General features: G+C 39.3%; 1 protein-coding gene and 1 long non-coding RNA gene across 2 annotated transcripts in view; both read left to right on the top strand.

Moving 5' to 3' along the window:
- The window catches only part of LOC145306925 (uncharacterized), an 18,285-nt gene extending 14,699 nt beyond the window's left edge, over window positions 1-3,586 (top strand). Inside the window, exons 10-13 of the mRNA XM_080149263.1 lie at window positions 17-61; window positions 567-628; window positions 2,051-2,150; window positions 3,479-3,586. Coding sequence (XP_080005389.1) covers window positions 17-61; window positions 567-628; window positions 2,051-2,150; window positions 3,479-3,586 — 315 coding nt within the window. The remainder of the gene's footprint in view (window positions 1-16; window positions 62-566; window positions 629-2,050; window positions 2,151-3,478) is intronic.
- Window positions 3,587-3,756: 170 nt separating this feature from the next.
- Window positions 3,757-19,237, top strand: LOC145307186 (uncharacterized). The gene is made up of 5 exons (XR_013875332.1): window positions 3,757-5,004; window positions 6,360-6,431; window positions 17,580-17,655; window positions 18,152-18,202; window positions 18,574-19,237. It is a non-coding gene; the product is annotated as an uncharacterized LOC145307186 (long non-coding RNA).
- Window positions 19,238-22,471: the final 3,234 nt, after the last annotated feature.

The following is a 22,471-nucleotide window of genomic DNA, read 5'->3' as shown; positions in this document are numbered from 1 at the left end:
GAAAATTCTGTTTTAGGGTCTTAGTTTCTTTATTTCATCATTAATTGGCATTTTTAATCAGGAAAAAACAATTGATAAATAGATTCATCAATATCATTAAAAAAATTTAAGGGGAAAGGGGGGAGGGAAAAAAAAAGAGAGATCTAAAGGGATAATACAATGGTCGATAAATTGATGTACATCCCTAAAGTTGATACACAAAACTACCCCTTCTGTGTATAAAAATTAGTTTATACATTTATGAATGCGAAAAACATCCTGATTTTTATTGGGGAGGGGGGGGGGGCTGTTAAATCCCATTCACCCCCCTCCCCGTAGGTTTTAAGGTGCTACCATACCAACCCTTGCAGTCAACCATTTGATTACATGCTCTTTGTATGGAAGTCTTAACCTTTTATGGTAAGGAGTTGCCCCTGTTTTGGGCCAAGGCATACCCCCAACTATTTTTGTCGTTGGAAGAGATTCGAGTCATAAAAAGAAAGGAAGGACGTATAGACTAAAGTTGGCATTACGTCCCCTCCATAGGTTTAATCACAGAAAATAATTGTTTGAAATGGAATATATAGAGTTTATGTGCCAAGCTTTTCCATGAAGAACCCCCACTGGGAGCTGACGACAATACTTCTAGGGATAATCTTATTTTTACACATGATAGAATTGTCCTATCGATTTCAAATTTTGCATGATGATTCCTATAACAATAAGCTACGACTTAGAAAATGCAGCAACTCTAAAATCGTTACCAGAAGGTTCGTAGGTCCATTTAAAACATGCTGATTTTTTACTTGTTTTGACTACAAACTTTTGTATGTTAGAATTATCCGATTCATCTGATTTTTTTTGTATACTGATTCCTATTACAACAAGGTTCAACGTTGTTAGCAAAGCATCTCTATAATCAAGTCGTAAAAATGTAAGTATGTCCTTAAAGAGTATCATATATTTAGGCAGTTTTGCAACCGATTTACTTGCAAATTCGTTTAGACTTTTACATTAATATTCTGCCTATTCAGTTTAGTAACGAATTTCAGTAATGATACACAAATTTCAAATAAGTGGTTAAAACCTTTGGATACTTATCTTAATGAACCAACCATCAAAATTGAATAAAAATCCCCAAAGTTGTTGAGCCAACAAATGAGAAAAACCTGTTTTAAAAGTCTTATAATAACGTTTTCTTATTCATTGGCTTAACAACTTTGGGGACTTCAATGATATATCCTTTTTAGTTCATAGTTTGTTAAGGTTAGTGCCCAAACGTTTCAACCACTATAATACATTAATAATATTAAAAATCTTAACAAATTTGACAATGGTCGATAAATTAATAGCATACCAAATTAACCATTCTGTGGATTAAAATTATTTGTTGAAAAGTTTGGACACCTTAAGTTACAAAATATAAGGGATAAGACAATGGGCGATAAATTTATATACATACTAAGCAGCGTTGCGGAGAAGTTTGATTTTGGTGCGGCTCCGGTTCCGGTTCCGGCTCCGCGGAGCCGTCTGTGATGATCGCGGCTCCGACCTAAAATCAAGAAAAACTCGACATATGTTTTTCCCACGTCTATTTTTGACTTTTGAAGGTTTTAAAAGTTCATTTTTTTATAAAAATAGACTTTTAAACTTGAAAGGGGCACTTGCACATGACAAAACATAGTTACCAAATTATAATTTATAAAAAATCTCTTTATTTATCTAGTCCGGAGCCGGAGCCAGTTTTTTTTACGAAAATTATGGCTCCAGCTTTGGCTTCGGTAAAATATGGCGGCTCCACGGCTCCTGGCTCCGGCTCCGCAACACTGAAACTAAGTGATGATTACCAAATTAGCCCTTTTGTAGATTAAATTTATTGATTCAAGACTTTCTACACTACTAGATGGGAACCAATTAAAATTTAATTACAGAACTCAAAGTTAAAGCTATTCTTTATTATTAAACTTTGGGTACCCTTTTAATTTACAGTATTAATTAATTTAATTAACAGTACACTCCCCCTCCTTGATGAGTCTAAATATTGATAACTGAGATTATTTGTCTGATTTAGAGAATATTTGAGTAGCAACACAGCTGCCATCTATCTGATGATAATTGTACTAATTATACAATTAGCCGCGGCTGATTTATATCTAGCTCTGCCGCTATCGGTAAGTACCCCGCAAGGGGACATTGGACTGGTACCCAAAGTTTTATAATCACTTTATCTTACAGACAAACAGACAGACAAGCAGACAGACAAACAGACAGACAAACCGACAGACAAACAGACAGATAAACAGACAAACAAACAGACAGACAAACAGACAGACAAACAGACAGACAAACAGGCAGACAAACAGACAAACAAACAGACGACAGACAGATAGACAGATAGACAGACAGATAGACAGACAGATAGACAGACAGACAGACAAACAGACAGACAAACAGACAGACAAACAGACAGACAAACAGACAGACAAACAGACAGACAAACAGACAGACAAACAGACAGACAAACAGACAGACAGACAGACAAACAGACACATAAACAGACAGACAAACAGTCAGACAAACAGACAAAAAAACAGACAGACAAACAGACAGACAAACAGACAGACAAACAAACAGACAAACAGACAGACACACAGACAGACAAACAGACAGACAGACTGACAGACAGACAAACAGACAGACAGACAGACAAACAGACAAACAGACAAACAGACAGACAAACAAACTGACAAACAGACAGACAGACAAACAGACAGACAAACAGACTGTCAAACAGACAGACAGACAAACAGAAAGACAAACAGACAGACAAACAGACAGACAAACAGACAGACAAACAGACAGACAAACAGACAGACAAACAGACAGACAAACAGACAGACAAACAGACAGACAAACAGACAGACAAACAGACAGACAAACAGACAGACAAACAGACAGACAAACAGACAGACAAACAGACAGACAAACAGACAGACAAACAGACAGACAAACAGACAGACAAACAGACAGACAAACAGACAGACAAACAGACAGACAAACAGACAGACAAACAGACAGACAAACAGACAGACAAACAGACAGACAAACAGACAGACAAACAGACAGACAAACAGACAGACAAACAGACAGACAAACAGACAGACAAACAGACAGACAAACAGACAGACAAACAGACAGACAAACAGACAGACAAACAGACAGACAAACAGACAGACAAACAGACAGACAAACAGACAGACAAACAGACAGACAAACAGACAGACAAACAGACAGACAAACAGACAGACAAACAGACAGACAAACAGACAGACAAACAGACAGACAAACAGACAGACAAACAGACAGACAAACAGACAGACAAACAGACAGACAAACAGACAGACAAACAGACAGACAAACAGACAGACAAACAGACGGACCAACAGACAAACATACAGATTTTTAAAAAGAATCAAAGTTTTTCTAAAATTAATTTAAGGTTTATTATGAGGAACGTAGAAAACGAATGAAATATGGAAAATCTCAACAAAAATACTCCCAGGAAAAGTTTAAAAATATTTACCAGTTTGGATTCGAAACCAATTAATATTCACTGGATTAAAATTGGTTCTTAGGCTAACTTGAAAAATCATGTTTATCATCGTATTACAGACAGTTTTCCTTGAATATTAAAGTAAAAATCATTAAATCAATCATTAAGAGAAATTAAAAAAGAAAATTCTATTAAATTAAGGATGACAACATCCATAAGATGGGAATGTACAAGTAGATTTAAAGTGTATTTTTAAAAATCAAGAATAGATTTACCGGAGAAAATAAACACGAAACCTTGTTTTATTTTGTAAGATGACAACATAAAAGATGCTTATAACAATGGGAAAAATTATTTTGATTCTGACATCCCAAAAAAGTTTGAAAATTGGACCAAAAACACCAAAGATATAGGGAAATATGTAAAACATATAAAAATAGCCCAAACCCTGCTAAAAGGCAGTCTGACTGCCATGTTTTTTTTCTTAAAACGACAGGAAATTTAATTTTGATATCTATAACTGAAAATTTTTGAAAATCGGACCATAAACACCAAAGATATAGAGAAAAATTAGAAAAATATAAAAATAGCCTAAAACCTGCTAAAAAGGGGTCCGACTGGCATCCATGTTTTATACTTAATTATGCTCTATATTAATGGGAAACAAGAAATTTTAGCCTTCTATCTTAAACAGGAGCCGAGAAAATCACGTTTCCCCTATTCTGTCTCAGACGGACGGATATTTCGAATTATAGAGTAGCTTCGCTACTAAAAAAAACTGCGCAAGGATTTTAGGGGATAAGACAATGGACAAAATTTTTTTATACATTCACATTGATAATAAACAAGATTATCCCTACTGTAAATCAAGATAAAGACATTAATAAACAATCAAAAATCTATAATAGTACCCAAGTACCCAAAGTTTTAGAGCCATTTAATAAGACAACGCACAATAAAACTTTGGGTACCAGTGCTGCATAAAAATCGGCAACCTCAGTCATAACATAACCGACAGACAGACAGAAAGACGGACAAAAACATTATTTAAAGAATTAGAATTATTTATGGAAGTACTATGATTTCTAGAATACTCCTAATTGTTACATGAATCATCATAACTAGTTTGAAATCGATAGATAATAAGATAGAAAAAATAATAGGGATCTAAAGGGATAAGATAATGGCCGATAAATTGATGTTCATTCCTTATGATGATACAAAAAATTATCCCTTACAATTAGCAGTTGAACCGAATTGAACAAAAATTCCCAAACTTGTTTTGCAAACGTTAATATGAAAACTTTGGGGACTAGTGTAATAAACAGCCCTCCCTGCGAACTGACCTCAATTATGGAGAATCTTTTAAAAATATTTTTAGACTCTCATTTTTTTATAGAATTTAACAAATTTTGTTTGGATTTTTCTTCAAAGTTTTATTACTTTTCTTCCATTCCCGTTTTTATATACAGGTAAGCTTTATATGGGATCTGATGTGGATTCTTTAAAAAAACAATTAGGGTCGCTGCCCGCTGGTGAGGCAAATTTTTTTTTTGTAAAAATCCTCGAAAATCACATAAAAAATCTACAAAATTTAATAAAATCTTTTGTTGATAACCCTTTTATGATTATATTTAATCTTTATAGATTTTTATGCGATTTTGGAGGATTTTTATTTTTTTACAAAATTAATTTTGCCTCTCCAGCGAGCAGCGATCCTAATTTTTTTTAAGGATCCACCTATGAAATTATTAAACTTTGACTGCGACTGTGCCTTATCGGCCAGTTGTCAGAAAGGTGATATGTTCGAATCTCGTCATAACTGAAGACGTTAAAAATCATACCTACTGCTATGTCAGATGCGCAAAATAAATAGTTAGAGTAGGTGGAAATGCCTTGGCCCAAAACAGGCGCAACTCTGTACCATGCACAGTTAGAGCTTTCCACGCATATTAAAATGAAATATCATAAGATTAAAACATAAGTCCAAAGAGGCCGAAGTTCAAGGCTAATAAAACTGGTATTACTTTATGATATTTAGTTTATTATCATAGAAAAATGTCTGTAATCAATATAATACATGATTTTTCAGTATGGCTGAGAGCTATTTCTAATCCAGCTGATTTAGATCGGTTTTGAAGCCATATTGGAAATTTTATTTAAACATATAATCTAATTCACATAAGCAATAGATATAACATATCTAGATGGTCCATCTGACCTCAAAATTCGCCAAACCCAAAAAGTGATTCATATAGCAGACAAACACCTTTTTGTATATTTTTACACTAAAGTAATCAAGCGACGAATTTTTTAAGGATGATCTCCAGAAAGCTAAATTTATCCTAAGGAATTCAACTATTCATAGTTAACTTATTAAAGGATTTTTCATGTGCTCAAATTTAAATTTGACTCATTATGCGAATAAAACCTATAAACAATGTAAGCCAATGGCATGCCTGGAATGTACCTCCACTGTTCTCCTATTGGCTGATTTAGAGATTACGTCTCTAGATTTTCTCTATTACAGTTCATAAATAACTATTGCATAACAGAGATCTAAAGTTATAAGACAATGGCTGATTAATTAAAGTATGACACGATAAATTACCCATTCTGCAGATTAAATATAGTAGTTAAAACGTTTGAACACTCAATTTAATAAACCAACCAATAAAAATTCATTAAAAGTCCCAAAAGTTTTTAAGCAAACGAATAAGAAAACGTTATCATAAAACTTTTTAGAACTAGTGTAATAAACAGCCCATTGTCCTTTCCCTCTCTGGTTGCATAAGCTTCCATGAAAAATAATGTTGAATTATTTCAGAATTTTCCTACACAACCTTATCGGACAAGGAGTTATTTGCACCTATTCTGGTTTTCATTCCACACTCTATAGGTGAGCATTAATACATAAGCTAGTGTGGTAAGCCGAAGCGTTTCAGCTCACCGGTTTCGAGTTCGAATCCAACGAGCCCCTAGCCTTGAAGTATTCTACCAAAACAAACTAGCAGGATTTACTCATACAGAAATTATATTTAAACTGAATACATTTACAATGGGTGATTACTATATATATATAGTTTAATTATTTATTTGGTTTTATAATTTTTTAAAGACAACATATACATTTAAAACACGATGTATACAATTATAACAGTTACAAAAAAAATACAATATTAATGTCAAAGTATGACATACAAATAGCGCCTGAAAAAAAAAACAGAAACAAATATCAATTATAACCAGAAATAACATGATGATAATATTAAGGAATTACAAATATTATAACAAGAAAAAGAAAAATTTACAACCATAAAAAACGAAAATTGTAATCTCTGTCGGAATTGTATTTAAGGACTTAACTTCCATAAAGTGAAATAACACATTAAAGAATGAAATATTAGTAAAGAAGGTGTCCTTCCTTTAAAATAATGTCGGATACAAAGAAGGTGTCTTAACTTCTTTGGAAATAAATAAACAATTCCAATATTAGATTAAAAAATATTGTGCAGAATAAATCATATCTTCTTTAGCCGTGTGTTGAATAATTGCTTTGTGGTCTATCTTCAGGAATAATCTTCTAGAGCTTGCGAATTTTAGTAGGGCGACACTACAAGGTTTTCCAAATATATAAAAATTGTATACCAAGAATAGCAATATAGGAAAACCATGTAATGTCCCCCCAAAATTATTTTAATCACAATGATAACAAACAATTACTAAATATAAAAAATTAACGTAAAAGAAGATCACAATTAAACATAGAATTGCCAAAAATAAGCCATATTTTTTGGAGGCCAGAACGACCTTATATTTAAATTTCATTTTGAAGTTGAAAAAGTATGAAAAATTTTAATGCCCATAACAGACAACGACTTCATCTTATTTATTTTCATTTCCGTCGATTATAATAGAACGAAGACAATAGTAAAATATAGAGATACCTTTCAAAATAAGTTAATCCTAATATATTGTTAATATCAAACGTATTAGGTATTTACTTATCTTTTAAACATTCTACTATCTTAGCGAGAATATAGTCATTTACGGCCGGATAGTAATACTCATAGTAATCATTAAAAGTGGACTGTACATGAAAGAGCGGCACTTACACCAAGACTATTAAAGAGTTATTATTTAATTGTTTACTTAAGATAACAACTACGACGTGAAATTTAATTAATGCCTAAAACTTTTTTCCGCTGGATTAGAAACAGTTGCCATAAATGGTGAAAAAATCATACATCATATAGTATTACAGACAACTTTCCATGAATTATAGTTTAAAATCACAGAATCAACACCACATCAAACTAAACTATAAATAATCACATAATTCCTCACCATACCATCTACGGAAATAATACTATGCGATAATCAACCTTCATAGCATTTAAATGACAACGTTTGTCTATAATGAATATTAATAAAACTTAGTTAACTGCTTCTGGTAAGGTATAACACAAAGTCAACGTACTTGCTTCGACAGTATATATTCCAAAAAAAAAACACAAATCCAACACATACTAACTTTAACTCTTCACACTTTCATAGCAAGAAAAGGTCGAGAAACATTTAATGATCATGTTCTGTAATAAAACAAGAAATAACACTTTTAGGTAACTAATTTCAATTCATGAACAGTCTTATTAATGAAAAGTCTAGTTAAATTGGTTATACGTGTGTATATTTATACCAAAAATATTGTTGTATATATCAACGTAAACTGTTTTTATTAAACTAGCGGCTGCGTACCTAATAACTAGTTATATTCGAAAGGATATGAAAGGGGAGAAAAATAGCTTAAAACATCCCAGGACCTATAAGAAGCTTCAATCTAAATTAGAACCATAGCGGTTCAGCGGTTAGTAAAATCCTTTGCTACAAACAAAAAAAAACTATTATTTTATATAATAGGATAGAAGATGTAGTACTACAAAAAAATAATATCTTTACGCCTCTACCAGAATCTTGGGATTTAAGGAATAAATCAAAATAAGACATGATACATAAGAAGCACGAAAATATTCTTTTTCTTCAGCTAAAATAGCAAACCACGTGGATATCAAAAGCTCAGTAAAATGCCGCAAATTTAGTAACCAATACCGTAGAAATGCAAATGAAAACTTTCATCAAATTCAAATTCATCTAATTAAAAAAACAAGATTGACTACATTTGTCAGATTTGTAGCACCACCCACGTGGAAAACACATTTTCAATTTACACAAAACTAAAGAAAACAGCTAAATCACTAGCACACTTTTTTAACGACTGCAATAAAAAATAGACATTCATTTTATATTTCAAATAAAAAAATAGGTTATCGAAGTTTACGTGGTAATCCACTAAATTCCTTAAATTATCATCTGGTTATCCAGTACAAAATAGTAAAATAACACTAGTACACCCTATTTACATGCTGAATCACAAAAACTTACACGATTTAAGGAAATGTAGCATAACTCCATATACCACAAATCCATTACAAAGCCAACTTTAAAAAACGTAATACTAATTTTAAAAAATTATATTAATTTGATTTTAAAGAACAGAAGAAAATTACTGTATAAAAAGCTTAACATCCTAACGTGGCCGTGTCTGCGTGTAAAATGACATCTTGATTCAGCAGAAATTAAAATCAGCTGAACACGAGCATGCGCACATATAGGTGGTGGTCCACCTCGTACGACATCTCGAACTCAATATATCTATATATACAAAATATATCTATATATACAAAATAGATTATAACAATAAGTTAGGTTGAAGGGGGTGTGGGAGACAACGGCGTAGCCCGCGGCGGTAGACATCTGTGGGGTAAGCTGTAGTAAAAGGGGAGGCACCATCTCCCGGTTGTATAGTTGCCTGAGGGGCGCGGGGTTGCTAAGTGTCCGTGCCCCTCCCCTATTTAGCCAGTCCAATCTGACCGCTGCGCGACGGGGTCATCTGCGGTCATGAGGTGAATGGTGATATAATAGGATTAGTGCAGAAGGCTTGACTTGATAAGCCACTGCGTAGCAACTCTGTAAACTACCCGTCCGTCTGCTGCCGTATTACCACAACCTCCCCTTCAAGGGCTGCGGGGCTCCCGAGCCACCAGGCCTTGAACCTGGGGATACGGCAGCCTCTGTCTGCAAACGACAACATCTTCCTGGGGCACAGCTCGGTGCAGGACAGCCCTGGCTATACAGGCTCCGCGGGACACTCGCTGCTCGGTCTGACTGTGGTTGGATATCAGCATTGTCAACTCCCGGTTGGATTCCAGCTGAGGGTTGGCGACAGCCAGGCCCCGTCGTTGGAAGTTTGGCCTTGTTTGCAGGACTAGCTCTGTCTCGGCTGGTAACTGAACACGGAGGCCTAGGCTCACTCTAGAGGCTCCCAAGGGGGGAACAACGATGGAAGAGGGCGCGTAGAATTCCATGGGGGCGCCTGCCTTGTCCAGGTTGTTCGGCCTCTTAGCTCCCACCCGGATGGGGACGGCTGTCATCTGCAGGGGACACATCGCTTCAGCTTCACCCTCTGGGGCCGCCACTTCCATCTCAGTGGCCGCTTCTTCTCCTGTAGGCTCGCTGCTGGCAGGCAGGGGCTCCATGTCAGCATCAGGGTTCCAGACTGCATCCCTAGGCGGTTCTGGGGCTGGCGGCGCCAGCGGTGGTTCGTTGGGTTGGTGCTGCAGGTTCTCTTCTACCGGGTCACGATCCTGGCCGCTAGGCTGCCGGCTGGTACACTGGAAACTGTCCTAGTTCACTAGCTGGCAACGCCGCAGCTCCGGCTGGCAGCTCAGTGGCGTCCTCGTCGCCGTCCAGGTCGCCTTGGATGTCTGTTGGAATCTGCTGGGCGTTGACATCTCCTATGTATTTGCGCAGTCGGCCAACATGCGCGGTGATTTCCGAGATCTTGGCTGTTGGAGAGGCAGGTTTGATGACGTAGTGGACGTCTGTGGCCCGTCTCACTACCTTCCAAGGGCCACTCCACCTCTTGGTAATCTTGGCTGACTTCCCTGGCACCAGGCGGGGGGCCAGATACCAGACCAGGTCTCCAACTTCGTATTTGGCCGTGCCTTCGTAAGCGGCCGCGCTCCTTCAGATGGTTCCCTCCTCTCGCTGCTGGATTGCGTCGTACACGGCGTGGTATCGTTGCAGGAGGGCTTGGACGTTGGCTGGAACTGAGGCATATTCAGTGTCTGGCAGCCGGATTACCAAGTCCACCGGGAGCTTGGCCTCTCTCCCAAAGTAGGCCAGGAAAGGGGTCACGCCCGTGGATCTGCAGGCCTTGGTATTGTAGGCGAAGGCGATGGCAGGCAAGTGTGGCTCCCAGTTGTTGTCATCTCTATCCAGGAACAGCCGCATGCCTGTGTTGAGCGTCTGATGGAACCTCTCCACCCGGTTGGACTGCGGGTTGTAGGGCGGTGGATGTGTCAGGCCAATCTCAAGCTTGGAGGCCAGTTCCTTGAATACCTGGCCAGTGAACTCCATCCCATTGTCGGAGTGGATCTTCAGGGGGCATCTGAACGTGGCCAGGTGGCGGTGCAGTAGGGTTTCAGCCACCGTGAGAGTGCGCTTGTTGGGGATGGCGTAGAGGCTGACAAACCGGCTGAACCCATCCTGACAGGTGAGGATGTAGCGGTTCCCGGCTGGCGTCTCTGGTAGGGGCCCCACCAGTTCAATGAACAGGACTTGCTGTGGATACCCCTGTCGGGAGGGCACGTGTATTCCTAACTTCAGCCTCTCCTTGGTGACCTTCTGTACACACTCAGAGCAAGTCTGAACCATCAGGCGGATGTCACGGGACAGGTTGGGCCACCAGAAATGCATGGCGACGCGGGCAATAGTGGCGTCCATTCCAAAGTGCCCAGCCATGGGGGCTCCATGGGCCAGGAAGAACGTGTCCTGCTGGAGTGCCGAAGGCAGCAGGTATCTTGTCCTCTCCCCTGTCAGGGTCTGGTCGGTGGTGGTGAGGCAGCCATGCTCATCGAGTCCCAGGGCTGCGAATCGGCTGGCATACTGCTGCTCGTTCCTGTCCTTGCCTCGTAGCTCAGCCTTAGTTGGGGCCTTTCCGTCGGCCACCCACTGGCGGACACGGAGCAGGATTGGGTCCTGGGTCTGTGCTTCTAAGACTCGGGCCGGATCCAGCCGTGCTGCGGAGGGTCTGCCAGCTGCGGGCTCCCCTAGCTGGCAAAGGGTGTGGCTGAGGGCGTCAGCATTGGTGTTCTGGGTGCCAGGACGATGGCAGACAGTGAAATCTAGGGCCGCTAGCTCCTCCTGCCAGCGGGCCACCATCCCTGTGGATGTGTTCAGTGACTTCATCTGTAGCAAGGCTGAGGAATCAGTGTTGATCTGGAAGCTACGGTAGGACAAGATGCCGTGAAATTTCCGAATTCCATACATGATGGCGGCCATCTCTCCCTTCCAGGACGGGTAGCGAGTCTCGGGGTCGGTTGTCTTGCGCCCCACGGCGGCAATGAGCCTCTCCTTGCCGTCCTGGCATTGGCTGAGTATGGCAGAGATGGCACGTCTGCTGAAGTCTGTGGTGAGCTGGAACACGGCTGGTAAGTCAAACCTGGGTGGCGCTCGGATGGGGGCTTGGCGAAACTTGTCCTTGAGCTGTACCAGCTGGGCTTCCATCTCGGCTGTCCAGGTCAGTGTCTTGGCCGTTTTCTGCCGATTCATCTCGTAGGTGAGGTCGGCATACTCGGGGATGAACAAGCGGTAGTAGCCAAAGAACCCCAGGAGCGCCAGCAGGTCCCTGGGGGTGATGGGGGCCGGCCAGTCAAGGATGCGGTCAATATAATCCTCTTGCATGGCTATCCCCTCACGGCTGAGGGTGTGGCCCAGATAGTCTACTTTGGCTTGGAACAGCTTGGTCTTGGCTGGCTTGAGGCGGATTCCTCCCCTGCGGTGGGCTTCCAAGACCTCCCGGAGCCTAGCCAGGTGGGCCCAGGTATCTTGGTGAAAGGTCAGGACGTCATCAAGATATGACTGGAGGTTGGCCGTGCCCAATGGGTTCAGGACCCCTGCAATAAATCTGGAGTAGACAGATGGTGCAGTAGCTAGGCCAAAGGGCATCCTTTTCCATTAGTACAAGCCTCTGGGGGTGGTGAAGGCGGTGCAGGGCCGGCTGTCCTCGGACAGTCGGATGGTGTAGTACGCAGCCACCGCGTCTAAGGCACTGTAGACGCGGTGTCCCCCAGCTCGTTCTACCAGCTGCTGGATCCTGGGCAAGGGGTAGCTGTCCAGCTCAAGACACTTGTTGAGGGCCCTGTAGTCGACAGCCCAGCGGGTGCTCCCGTCCTTCTTCTTGATAGGCACCAGGGGGCTGCTCCAGGCTGAGTCCGAAGGCTCTATGACTCCTTCTTGCAACCATGTGTCCAGTTGTTTCTCCAGCTCAGCCTCCTGCCGAGGGTTCAGATCCCGAAATCTCTTGCGGATCGGCTGGGTCCCTGGCTTGAGGCGCAGCTGTAACTCTACTACATCAGTGCAGCCGGGGGTAGAGTTTGAGAAGACATCCCTGTATTCTGACAGCAGGGTCCAGACCTCCTTCTTGAGCAGGGGGTCCTTGCGCAGAAATTCGTTCTCCTCCATCTCAAGGGCTGCCCACAGCTGCTGCATATCTGGGGGCTCAACAGGCTCTTGGAACGAATGGATGCGAGGGGGAGGCTTGTCGGAGACCTCCAAAATGTCGGGCTTTACCAGCTCCCCAGCCACGGGGAGGCCGGCGTTCAGCAGGAGAGGCATCTCCCCCTCATTTTCCACCAGCACTCGGAATACGCTGGCGGAGCCAGGCCTGTGCGCATACAGGCCTTCTGGTATGACAAGATACTCCCCAAACCTCTGTTCTGGGGCAGACAGCTGGATGGCATCCTTGGTGCGGTGTCCCACTAGCTCAACAGGGACAGCCATGACACCGCGGCCAGGCAAGACCACCCTCTTGGCCGTACGGAGTTGGGGTGGTTGGCCATTGGTTGGAGTGACAGCACTTAGCCTGTAAGTGGCTGGCACTGGGTCAGCTTCGGCTCCGGGGAGCCACCGGCCGCAATTTGACGGGCTCGGCGCCGGGAGGGGCTGAGGTGTTGGAGCCATGCATGGCTCCGAGGGCGCTCGGCCATGATTTGACAGGCTCGGCGCTAGGAGAGGCCGGGTTGCCGGGGCCAGCCTTGGCTCCGTGGGCGTTCGGCCGCGACTTGACGGGCTCGGCGCCGGGAGAGGCTGAGGCATCAAAGCCATGCGTGGCTCCGAGGGCGTCCGGCCACGACTTGATGGGCACGGCGCCGGGAGAGGCTGATTCCTGGGGGCTGGGCGCGGCTCCGAGTGCATCAGACCGCGACTTGACGGGCCTGGGCTCGGACTTGGCCGGTTGGATTGCTGGGGGCCCCAGGTAGAGGGGGCCAGGTGGACATGGCTGGCCGTTGATAAAGGTGTCGGCGGAGAAGATAGGCTCTGGAGGGCTGGAAATCTCAGGAAACGTTGTTGGCAGGCTCTCCAGAGGCACCTTGGGTACTGGGGGCACTCCCATGGCTAGCAGGTTGGTCCCCCTGTGGGCATTTAGCGCAGCATCCACCCAGTGCGTGCCTTTCTCGACTACACGCGGCTGCTCTGGCAGTGGACCTGGCAGAGGCCCCTCGTAACTCAACTCTCTCTCGGCTGTCTCCCGGTCTATGGGGACGCCACGGAGTGGGATAAACTCCCCACGCACCCACAAGCAGGGGGGTTGCATGTTGAAACAGAGCCTAGTTCCGAACTCCTTGAGAAAGTACCCTCCTAGGTTCAGAGGGTGTGAGAGATTCCGTACCACAGTCACGTGGTACAGATGGAGTATAAGAGTGTGTGAGACTGCCATATATAATTCATATAATTTTCCAATTACCTGAAGGGGTTGCCCTTCCTCATTAGCAGTCAGGATTTGGGTGTTGTCTGGAACCAACATCCGCTGCATGCCCATTGCGTGCATGAGGTGTTCAGAAATAACAGCAGACCCTGGTACACGGTTGCCAGAATCTACCATGGCATCAACCTGTACGTGCTGGGCAAGGTCAGGAGTAGGGAACCTCACCCTGATGTGGCAGGGGAAGAGGAGGTCCTGCCCTTGAGACAAGGGGGCCTCCCGCTCGGCTGGGGTCGGCAGAAACTTCGGCGGTGGCCGAACCGCAGCTATGGTAGTATCGCTTACCATGGTGTGTGTAGACCTCTGGTGGTGGCTTAGACTGTAGCTTCAAATCACTAGAGCTTATCAATTATCACTGGGTCAACAATTTTATATTTCTTTTTATCACTTGGTTGACATTTATACACACTTATGTGTAGTTATCACTAGGAGCTCTAGGTGTGATTCTGGAAGCAATGGCAGCAGGGAATGTCCGTCCTGCAAGGGTCGATGGATGGCGGCGGCAGGGAATGTCCCGTCCTGCAGCGCCGCTGGTTCGAATCCCGAAAGATGGCAGCAGGGAATGGCCCTTCCTGCAGCGCCTCGGGTTCGAATCCTGGGAGGTAACGGCAGGGAATGTCCCGTCCTGCCGTGCCTTTGGCTCAAATTCATGCTATCCGTCGCAGTGGTAGGCCTTACTTGTGTGCTGAAGCTTCGCAGCCACACATTGCCTTCTCAGGGAGACCAGCACTTAGCTGTCCATCTCGTAGGTTTGGCCTGGGTGTCCTGGGGCTTGTCCCAGCTACACTTGCCAATCTAGACTCAGTTCTGTAGCTGTCTGAGCTAAATTATCCGATTACCGTGGCTGCGCACCTAGCGCTACTCCCACACGGTACGGAAAAACGCCGTAAACTGGCGCTTTTAGCAGGCTAAATCTGCTTGCCGTAGGCCAGAGGCCTACATAATGCGTTCAAAATGATGGAAAATCGACCTAAAAAGGCCGTCTTGCGGGTCAGTTGGCTTCTCAGTTGGCAGCTGACTGTCCCCTTACTTGCAAAAGGGTCCAATCAGAGGTAGAATTGGCTAGTTTCTGTAGGGCTCGATTGAAACACGCTGACACCAAATTGTGGTAAGCCGAAGCGTTTCAGCTCACCGGTTGCGAGTTCGAATCCAACGAGCCCCTAGCCTTGAAGTATTCTACCAAGACAAACTAGCAGGATTTACTCATACAGAAATTATATTTTAACTGAATACATTTACAATGGGTGGTTACTATATATATACAAAATAGATTATAACAATAAGTTAGGTTTGAAGGGGGTGTGGGAGACAAGGGCGTAGCCCGCGGCGGTAGACATCTATGGGGTAAGCTGTAGTAAAAGGGGAGGCACCATCTCCCGGTTGTATAGTTGCCTGAGGGGCGCGGGGTTGCTAAGTGTCCGTGCCCCTCCCCTATTTAGCCAGTCCAATCTGACTGCTGCGCGACGGGGTCATCTGCGGTCATGAGGTGAATGGTGATATAATAGGATTAGTGCAGAAGGCTTGACTTGATAAGCCACTGCGTAGCAACTCTGTAAACTACCCGTCCGTCTGCTGCCGTATTACCACACTAGCGTCGAAATGGGTCATACAGATATTTTTTCTGGAAAATAATTTATTACGCAAGAAAAGGGGCGCAATCACTCGTTTTGCTCTTTATTTTGAATTTTTTTAATGGCAATACGGCATACATACAGTAAGCGAGTTTTTTAACACAAATATGAAATTATATAATTATAAATATACTTATGCTTATTTTATCGGTATATCATTTTATTGTCATTTTTATGCTGGAAAATAAATCTACTACTACTTTTTATCGCTAGGAATTAATGTTGCAATTAAATAGAAATGCCAAAATTGAGAATAAAGAAATGAGTGTCGTACAGATGAACAATTTTTAAAAAATCGATCAATTTGAGGTGTGAAGGGGGGGGGGGGGTGGATTTGTATGTGAGTTAGTTGAACTTGTAGGTTAGCAGTGAGGAAAAGTAGATTCCTATAAAGAGTTAGGTACAATTTAGGATATGTGGCAACTCTGTTATCGTTACCAGAAAGTCAATTTAAAACATGCTGATTTTTTTGTATAAAATTATACAATACATATATATTGTATATATATAATTTTTGGAATTATGATTCCTAGAATATCAAGGTACAATATTTAAACAAGGCATTTCTTTAATTGAATCAAAAAAAATTAAAACATCTACTTTTACTGTATCCTGTATTTACACAAGTTTTCAATGTACAATTTAGACAAATAAATGTTCTGCTTTTTAAGTCAAGTTTTGATGTTCTGACATTCTACAAGAGTTATTGTTCGTTTATCTTTTCTTGTATATATGTATGTATGTATATTTCAAATTTAATTATTTGTGTAATGTGAAGGAAACGAAGTTGCGGGTTTCGTCGTATTTTCAAAGTAGGTTGGCACCGCAGGGTTAGAGCCCCCCCCCCCCCCATTGCAAGGGATAGAAATAAGAGAAAAGCTACTGTGACGAAACCTGCAACTTCGTTTCCTCCACATTACCCAATTATTTAAGTATTTTTATAAATGAGATAAAGTGTGGTAATACGGCAGCAGACGGACGGGTAGTTTACAGAGTTGCTACGCAGTGGCTTATCAAGTCAAGCCTTCTGCACTAATCCTATTATATCACCATTCACCTCATGACCGCAGATGACCCCGTCGCGCAGCGGTCAGATTGGACTGGCTAAATAGGGGAGGGGCACGGACACTTAGAACCCCGCGCCCCTCAGGCAACTATACAACCGGGAGATGGTGCCTCCCCTTTTACTACAGCTTACCCCACAGATGTCTACCGCCGCAGCTACGCCCTTGTCTCCCACACCCCCTTCAAACCTAACTTATTGTTATAATCTATTTTGTATATATATAGTAACCACCCATTGTAAATGTATTCAGTTAAAATATAATTTCTGTATGAGTAAATCCTGCTAGTTTGTTTTGGTAGAATACTTCAAGGCTAGGGGCTCGTTGGATTCGAACTCGCAACCGGTGAGCTGAAACGCTTCGGCTTACCACAAAAGAATGAAATAAGATACACAACTAATGATAGAACCCCTTCCTCTGGTTTCAGAAATTTGCTTTTATAGATGTTGTCATCCTTGTTATTTTAGGATTTTGTTTCGGATCATTTCTAGCTGCTTGGACTCCGTCACCAAAACTTTTATTTAGCTATCTCTCTATTGCAAGGTAGGTGATTTTTTATCGTTGGGCCGGATACTGGATATCAGACTGATTTCCAATGCAAATTACCGGATATCTGGCAAATTACCGGATATCTGGCCGGATAACCTGTAATCCGGCATTATAAATCAGCCGGATATCCGGTATCTGGAAAGTTTCAATATACGGTATCCAGCCGGATATTGAAAATGGCCGGAAATCCGGCTCAACACTAATTTTATTTTGTATGTCTGTCTGTATATCTGAAGTAGTTAGGTTTGATTTAGAAAGCGTAGCAACTCTATAATGGTCACCAGAATGTCCCTACGTCCATTTTAAATATGTTGATTTTTAAACTTTTTAACATTTTAAATTTTTTATGTGATATAATTATTTGATTTTTTTTTTAATACTTTTGCTTCTCGGGGCTAAAAACTGTTTTTAATCTTATAATTGTACAGTTTTATATCCGCGGAAAGCTGTTTATAATACGATGTGAGAAATAACTACTCTCCTGTTTCAGGATCCTGCTGGTTCCAGTTTTCTTCCTGGCAAACTTGGAGGGCCACAACAGGTAGAAAGACAAAATTTCCCGCCAAATTTTAGCATTTACTTTTTTTGGTAGCGAAGCTTCTGTGTAATTTACTTTTTTTGATAGCGAAGCTTCTGTGTAATTTACTCTGTCTATCTGTTGGTCAGTCAGTCCGTCCGTCCGATTATTTAAAGATTTTTTTTAGATTAAAAATGGGGATGATCGATTTTCTCTTCCTTCTACCTTAACTGTCCCTAGAGGCTTCTAGGGTTATAGCCCTCAGTCCACCTATTGTATAGAGTAGTGCGGGTATTTTTTCTAAAGCTGAAGATCTCAATAATTGCTGAACCAAGAGAAATCACAAAAAAGTATAGACTTGAACGCCACATTTAAAACTTACGTATATAATTAAGGATATTACCAGCAGTGCTATGGGACTGGGCCCTGGTCATTCTCATCATTGTGTGGGCCATCATCAGTTCATACAGCCTCACCCTCGCCACCACAAAATCTAGGAATCAGATTATACACTTAAGTAACCAAAGTTTTAAAAAAAACGTAGCCTTTGCTACTTTTATTGAATTTTTTCTTCAAAATTTTCAACTAATACAATTAATCTAAAGAAAGGGTAATTCTGTTTATCATCATTAGGAATTACTTTTAGCACTTTATCATTCATTGTCTTATCCCTTAAGATTCCAAAAAGTATTTAAATGAGTTTTCATTGGTTCATTAAGTTGAATGTCCAAAACGTTTCAACAACTAATTTCAATCTACAGAAGGGTAAATTGTGTATCATCATTGGGGATTTACATCAATTTATCGGCCATTTCCGTATCCCTTTAGATCCCTGGATAAAAAGTGTATAATTTTATTTAAAAATCCAGAAGTTTTGTGGACTTTCTAGCACTGTTAGCTGGAATGATAGCCGCTGTATTTACAACTATCTGCATGTTACAATATTTGTAACAATCCGTTTCATTTCCCCTAGATTAGAACCGGTTCTAAGCTATACTATCCGCATAATATCCGCGGAAACCTGACTATAATCCACAAATAAATAATGCTTAAATTTTTTTTACCTGTATTTTTTTTTTGCTTTTTCTTATATAAAAGTATTAGAGTGTATAACTGTTTGTGTGTGTATGTATAGCAAAGAATCTTACTAACTAACCGTTAATTCGCCTTTGCCGTGAAGCTTCAAAAGGGTCCAGGGAAGGTTTATAATTATTTTTAAGCTCTTAAATGGTAGGACAAACGAATATTGTGACTTGTATAGTGTCAGAACATAAAATTTGCGGAAAAACTTACATACTTACATTTTTAGGACTTGATTATAGAGATGCTTCGCTTAAAGAATGTACTTTGTTGTCCTAGGAATCAGTATTCCCAAAATCAGACCATTTAGATAATTTTATCACATAAAAATTTGATGTTAAAAAATTTAAAAAGCAACATGTTTAAAATAGACTTACGGACTTTCTGGAAATAAATAAATAAAAAAAAAGTCAAAAGAATACAGGGATAAAGAATACAAGTAGGAATTAGAAATTATTTATCGCATTATATTTTAGACAGCTTTTGGTGGATAATAAATGAAAATTTATAAGATAAATTCTAGTTTTGTTAGCCCTGGGCTATATTTAAAATAAATTTTTTAATTTTTCATTTTACCGTTCACAGAAAATTGTCTATAATACAATGCGATATACTTTTTTAAACAGTTCTGTTCCAGTGAATATAAATTTGATTTGTAATATATTATGTATATTAAATGATATTTTATATATTTTTAAATAAAACTTAACTAAATAATTGATATTATCTATTTTTTCTGATCAAACAATTAATAAAAATAATCTATTTATGCGTGTTAGAATTGTCTTATCAATTTTAAACATGCATATTAAATTCTGTTCCATTTTTGACAGCATAGTAACTCTATGAGGGAGAAGACATTGAGCTGTTTATTACACCAAACTCTAAAGTTTTAATATAACTTTTGAGACTTTTATTGAATTTTTATTGATTGGTTCATATAGTTGAGTGTCTAAACGATGAAATCATAAAAGGGTAATTTTTGTAACATAATTAGGATGTACATTAATTTATTGGTCATTGTCTTATCCCTTTAGATCCCTGATAGCAAATACTTAATCATTATAACTAATTATTTTAATTTTAGTAGGAAATTGAACATAATACGATACAAGTTTTATCAGAATGGCTGAAAACTAGTTCTAATCCGGTAGATACTGGAAAGATTTGCAATTTTTTTATGCAATAAGTCATTCTGTCAAAGTAAGTTGAATGTATGTTCTAATAAAATTTGTGTTACTTTGCCATTTCTCTTTGCTTTTGTATTCTAGACAGCTTTCTGCGGATATTAAAAAGATAAAATATAAGATTAAAACCATTTTTATTAGCCCTGAGGGGCCAAAGGTCCAAACCAACAAAACTAGTTCTATGATTTTTCATTTTAACATTCATATAAAAATGGTTGTAATACGATGCTATACATGATTTTTCAGTATGGCTTAGAACCAGTGGATAATAATAGGTTTTAATACCATATCCAATTCAATGATAATGTACAAAAATACACCTTCTGTTGATAAAAAATTAGTGGTTGAAACGTTTAAACACTTAACTTTATGAACCAACCAATCAGAACTTCACTTAAGTTCCCAAAGTTATTAAGCCAACGATATAATAAACTTTTGGAGACTAGTAGGATAAACAACCCATTTTCCCATCTCTTGTAAGTTTATTTACTAAAGTATTAGGATGTATAATTAGCACGCTTCGTTTTTTATTAAATGAATAAGTTGGAGTACAATGTTTGGCACTTTCGATATAAGTAAATGATAATAACAAAACCCATAGAATGCGATAATAACTTCAGAAAAATCGAAGAAAATAGTTTTCATACTTAATTAACGTTTTTAAGCTTTTCTTCAAAAAGTTAAGATAAGATGCCTTTAAAAGTCGTCTATGATTTTTTCAGGGATAAAAATGAAACTTTAAAATAAGAATTACAGCATATTTTTTTAATTAGTACAAAGTAAAATTTTGAACATTTTATTGATCAGTATATTTTTTAAAATGTGAAGTAGAAACCTGAATATTTTATCATAAAAATTGTGTTATGATTTGATTGTCTGCTAGATGACAAGAATATAGATACTGACTGGTTCTTTAAAAAAATATTAGTTAGATTACTTTCAGAACCCCTCTTTTTGCAACATTATTTTATTAGAACAGAGCCGTAGTCTTAGTGTACTCGATATCTATACAGTTAAACATTGATTTAGAATTGTTCAATTTTCTAACTTCTGATAAAAACAGAATTTATGGTATTTTTGTAAATATTATACCTCCAAGAAATGGCTATACTTCCCAATCATATGTTGTGTGATATTTAAGAGGAATTATTTTGATATAATGTCATTAAAATATTAGTTTTAAAAAAAAGTGCTAAAAAACTGACTTTATTTTATTGATGCAGGGAAAATTTTGTCAAATATTTGAATAAAAAAACAATATAAAAGAAAATGAATTATTTTTAATATAGTCACAAAAAGGCTTAATAATTTAGTAAATTTTTCATTTACTAATCATGTCAGTTAAACTCTATTACACAGTAAAAAGATGTTCTCGTTTTAATTTTAAGTAATTTCAAATGCATTTTAATACCTTTTAATGATTTATTTTTAAAAACATCATTTTATAAAATGTTATTGATTTTTGAAGTTATATGTTAGAATGTTTTTAAATTTTGTTGCTATTTTGTTTTAAATGTAGAAACATTCAAAAAATGATTTTATTAGATTTTCATCACTTAAATTGCATGTTTGATGAAATTTTCAACTGATAATTCAAGGAAAATCGTTTAGGTTTTATTATATTTTACTTTGAATTGTTAAAATTCAAAATAAATAAAAATAAAATATTTTATTGTCAAAAAAGGAGAAGTTATGCTTTCCTCAAAAAAAAAATACCTACAACATGAAAATTAACACGTGTAATGAGAATTTTTTTCTTTCAGGCTTAGTTTTAAGTAATTCTTGATATTTTTTGTAAAAATGATTTTATATAAAAGATTTTAAAACTCGATTTAAGTAGTGGTGCTAAAAAAGTGGTATGATCTGTGCGTTCAGCAGTCTTTAAAATTCAAAAACTTAGAATGATTTGTTGCCAGCAATATTTTACCGTGAATTGCACTAGATTCAAAATTTTAATAAATTGTGCCTATTTTAAAAAAAGATTAAAGAAATTGCTAGATAAAAATTTTCATACAACACAAATTTT

The sequence above is a fragment of the Acartia tonsa genome, chromosome 15 (assembly GCF_053477335.1).
Source record: "Acartia tonsa isolate MP-2025a chromosome 15, ASM5347733v1, whole genome shotgun sequence".
NCBI lineage: Eukaryota > Metazoa > Arthropoda > Copepoda > Calanoida > Acartiidae > Acartia > Acartia tonsa.
The sequence above is the reverse complement of the archived record's forward strand: the minus strand, read 5'-3'. Positions and strand labels throughout refer to the sequence as shown.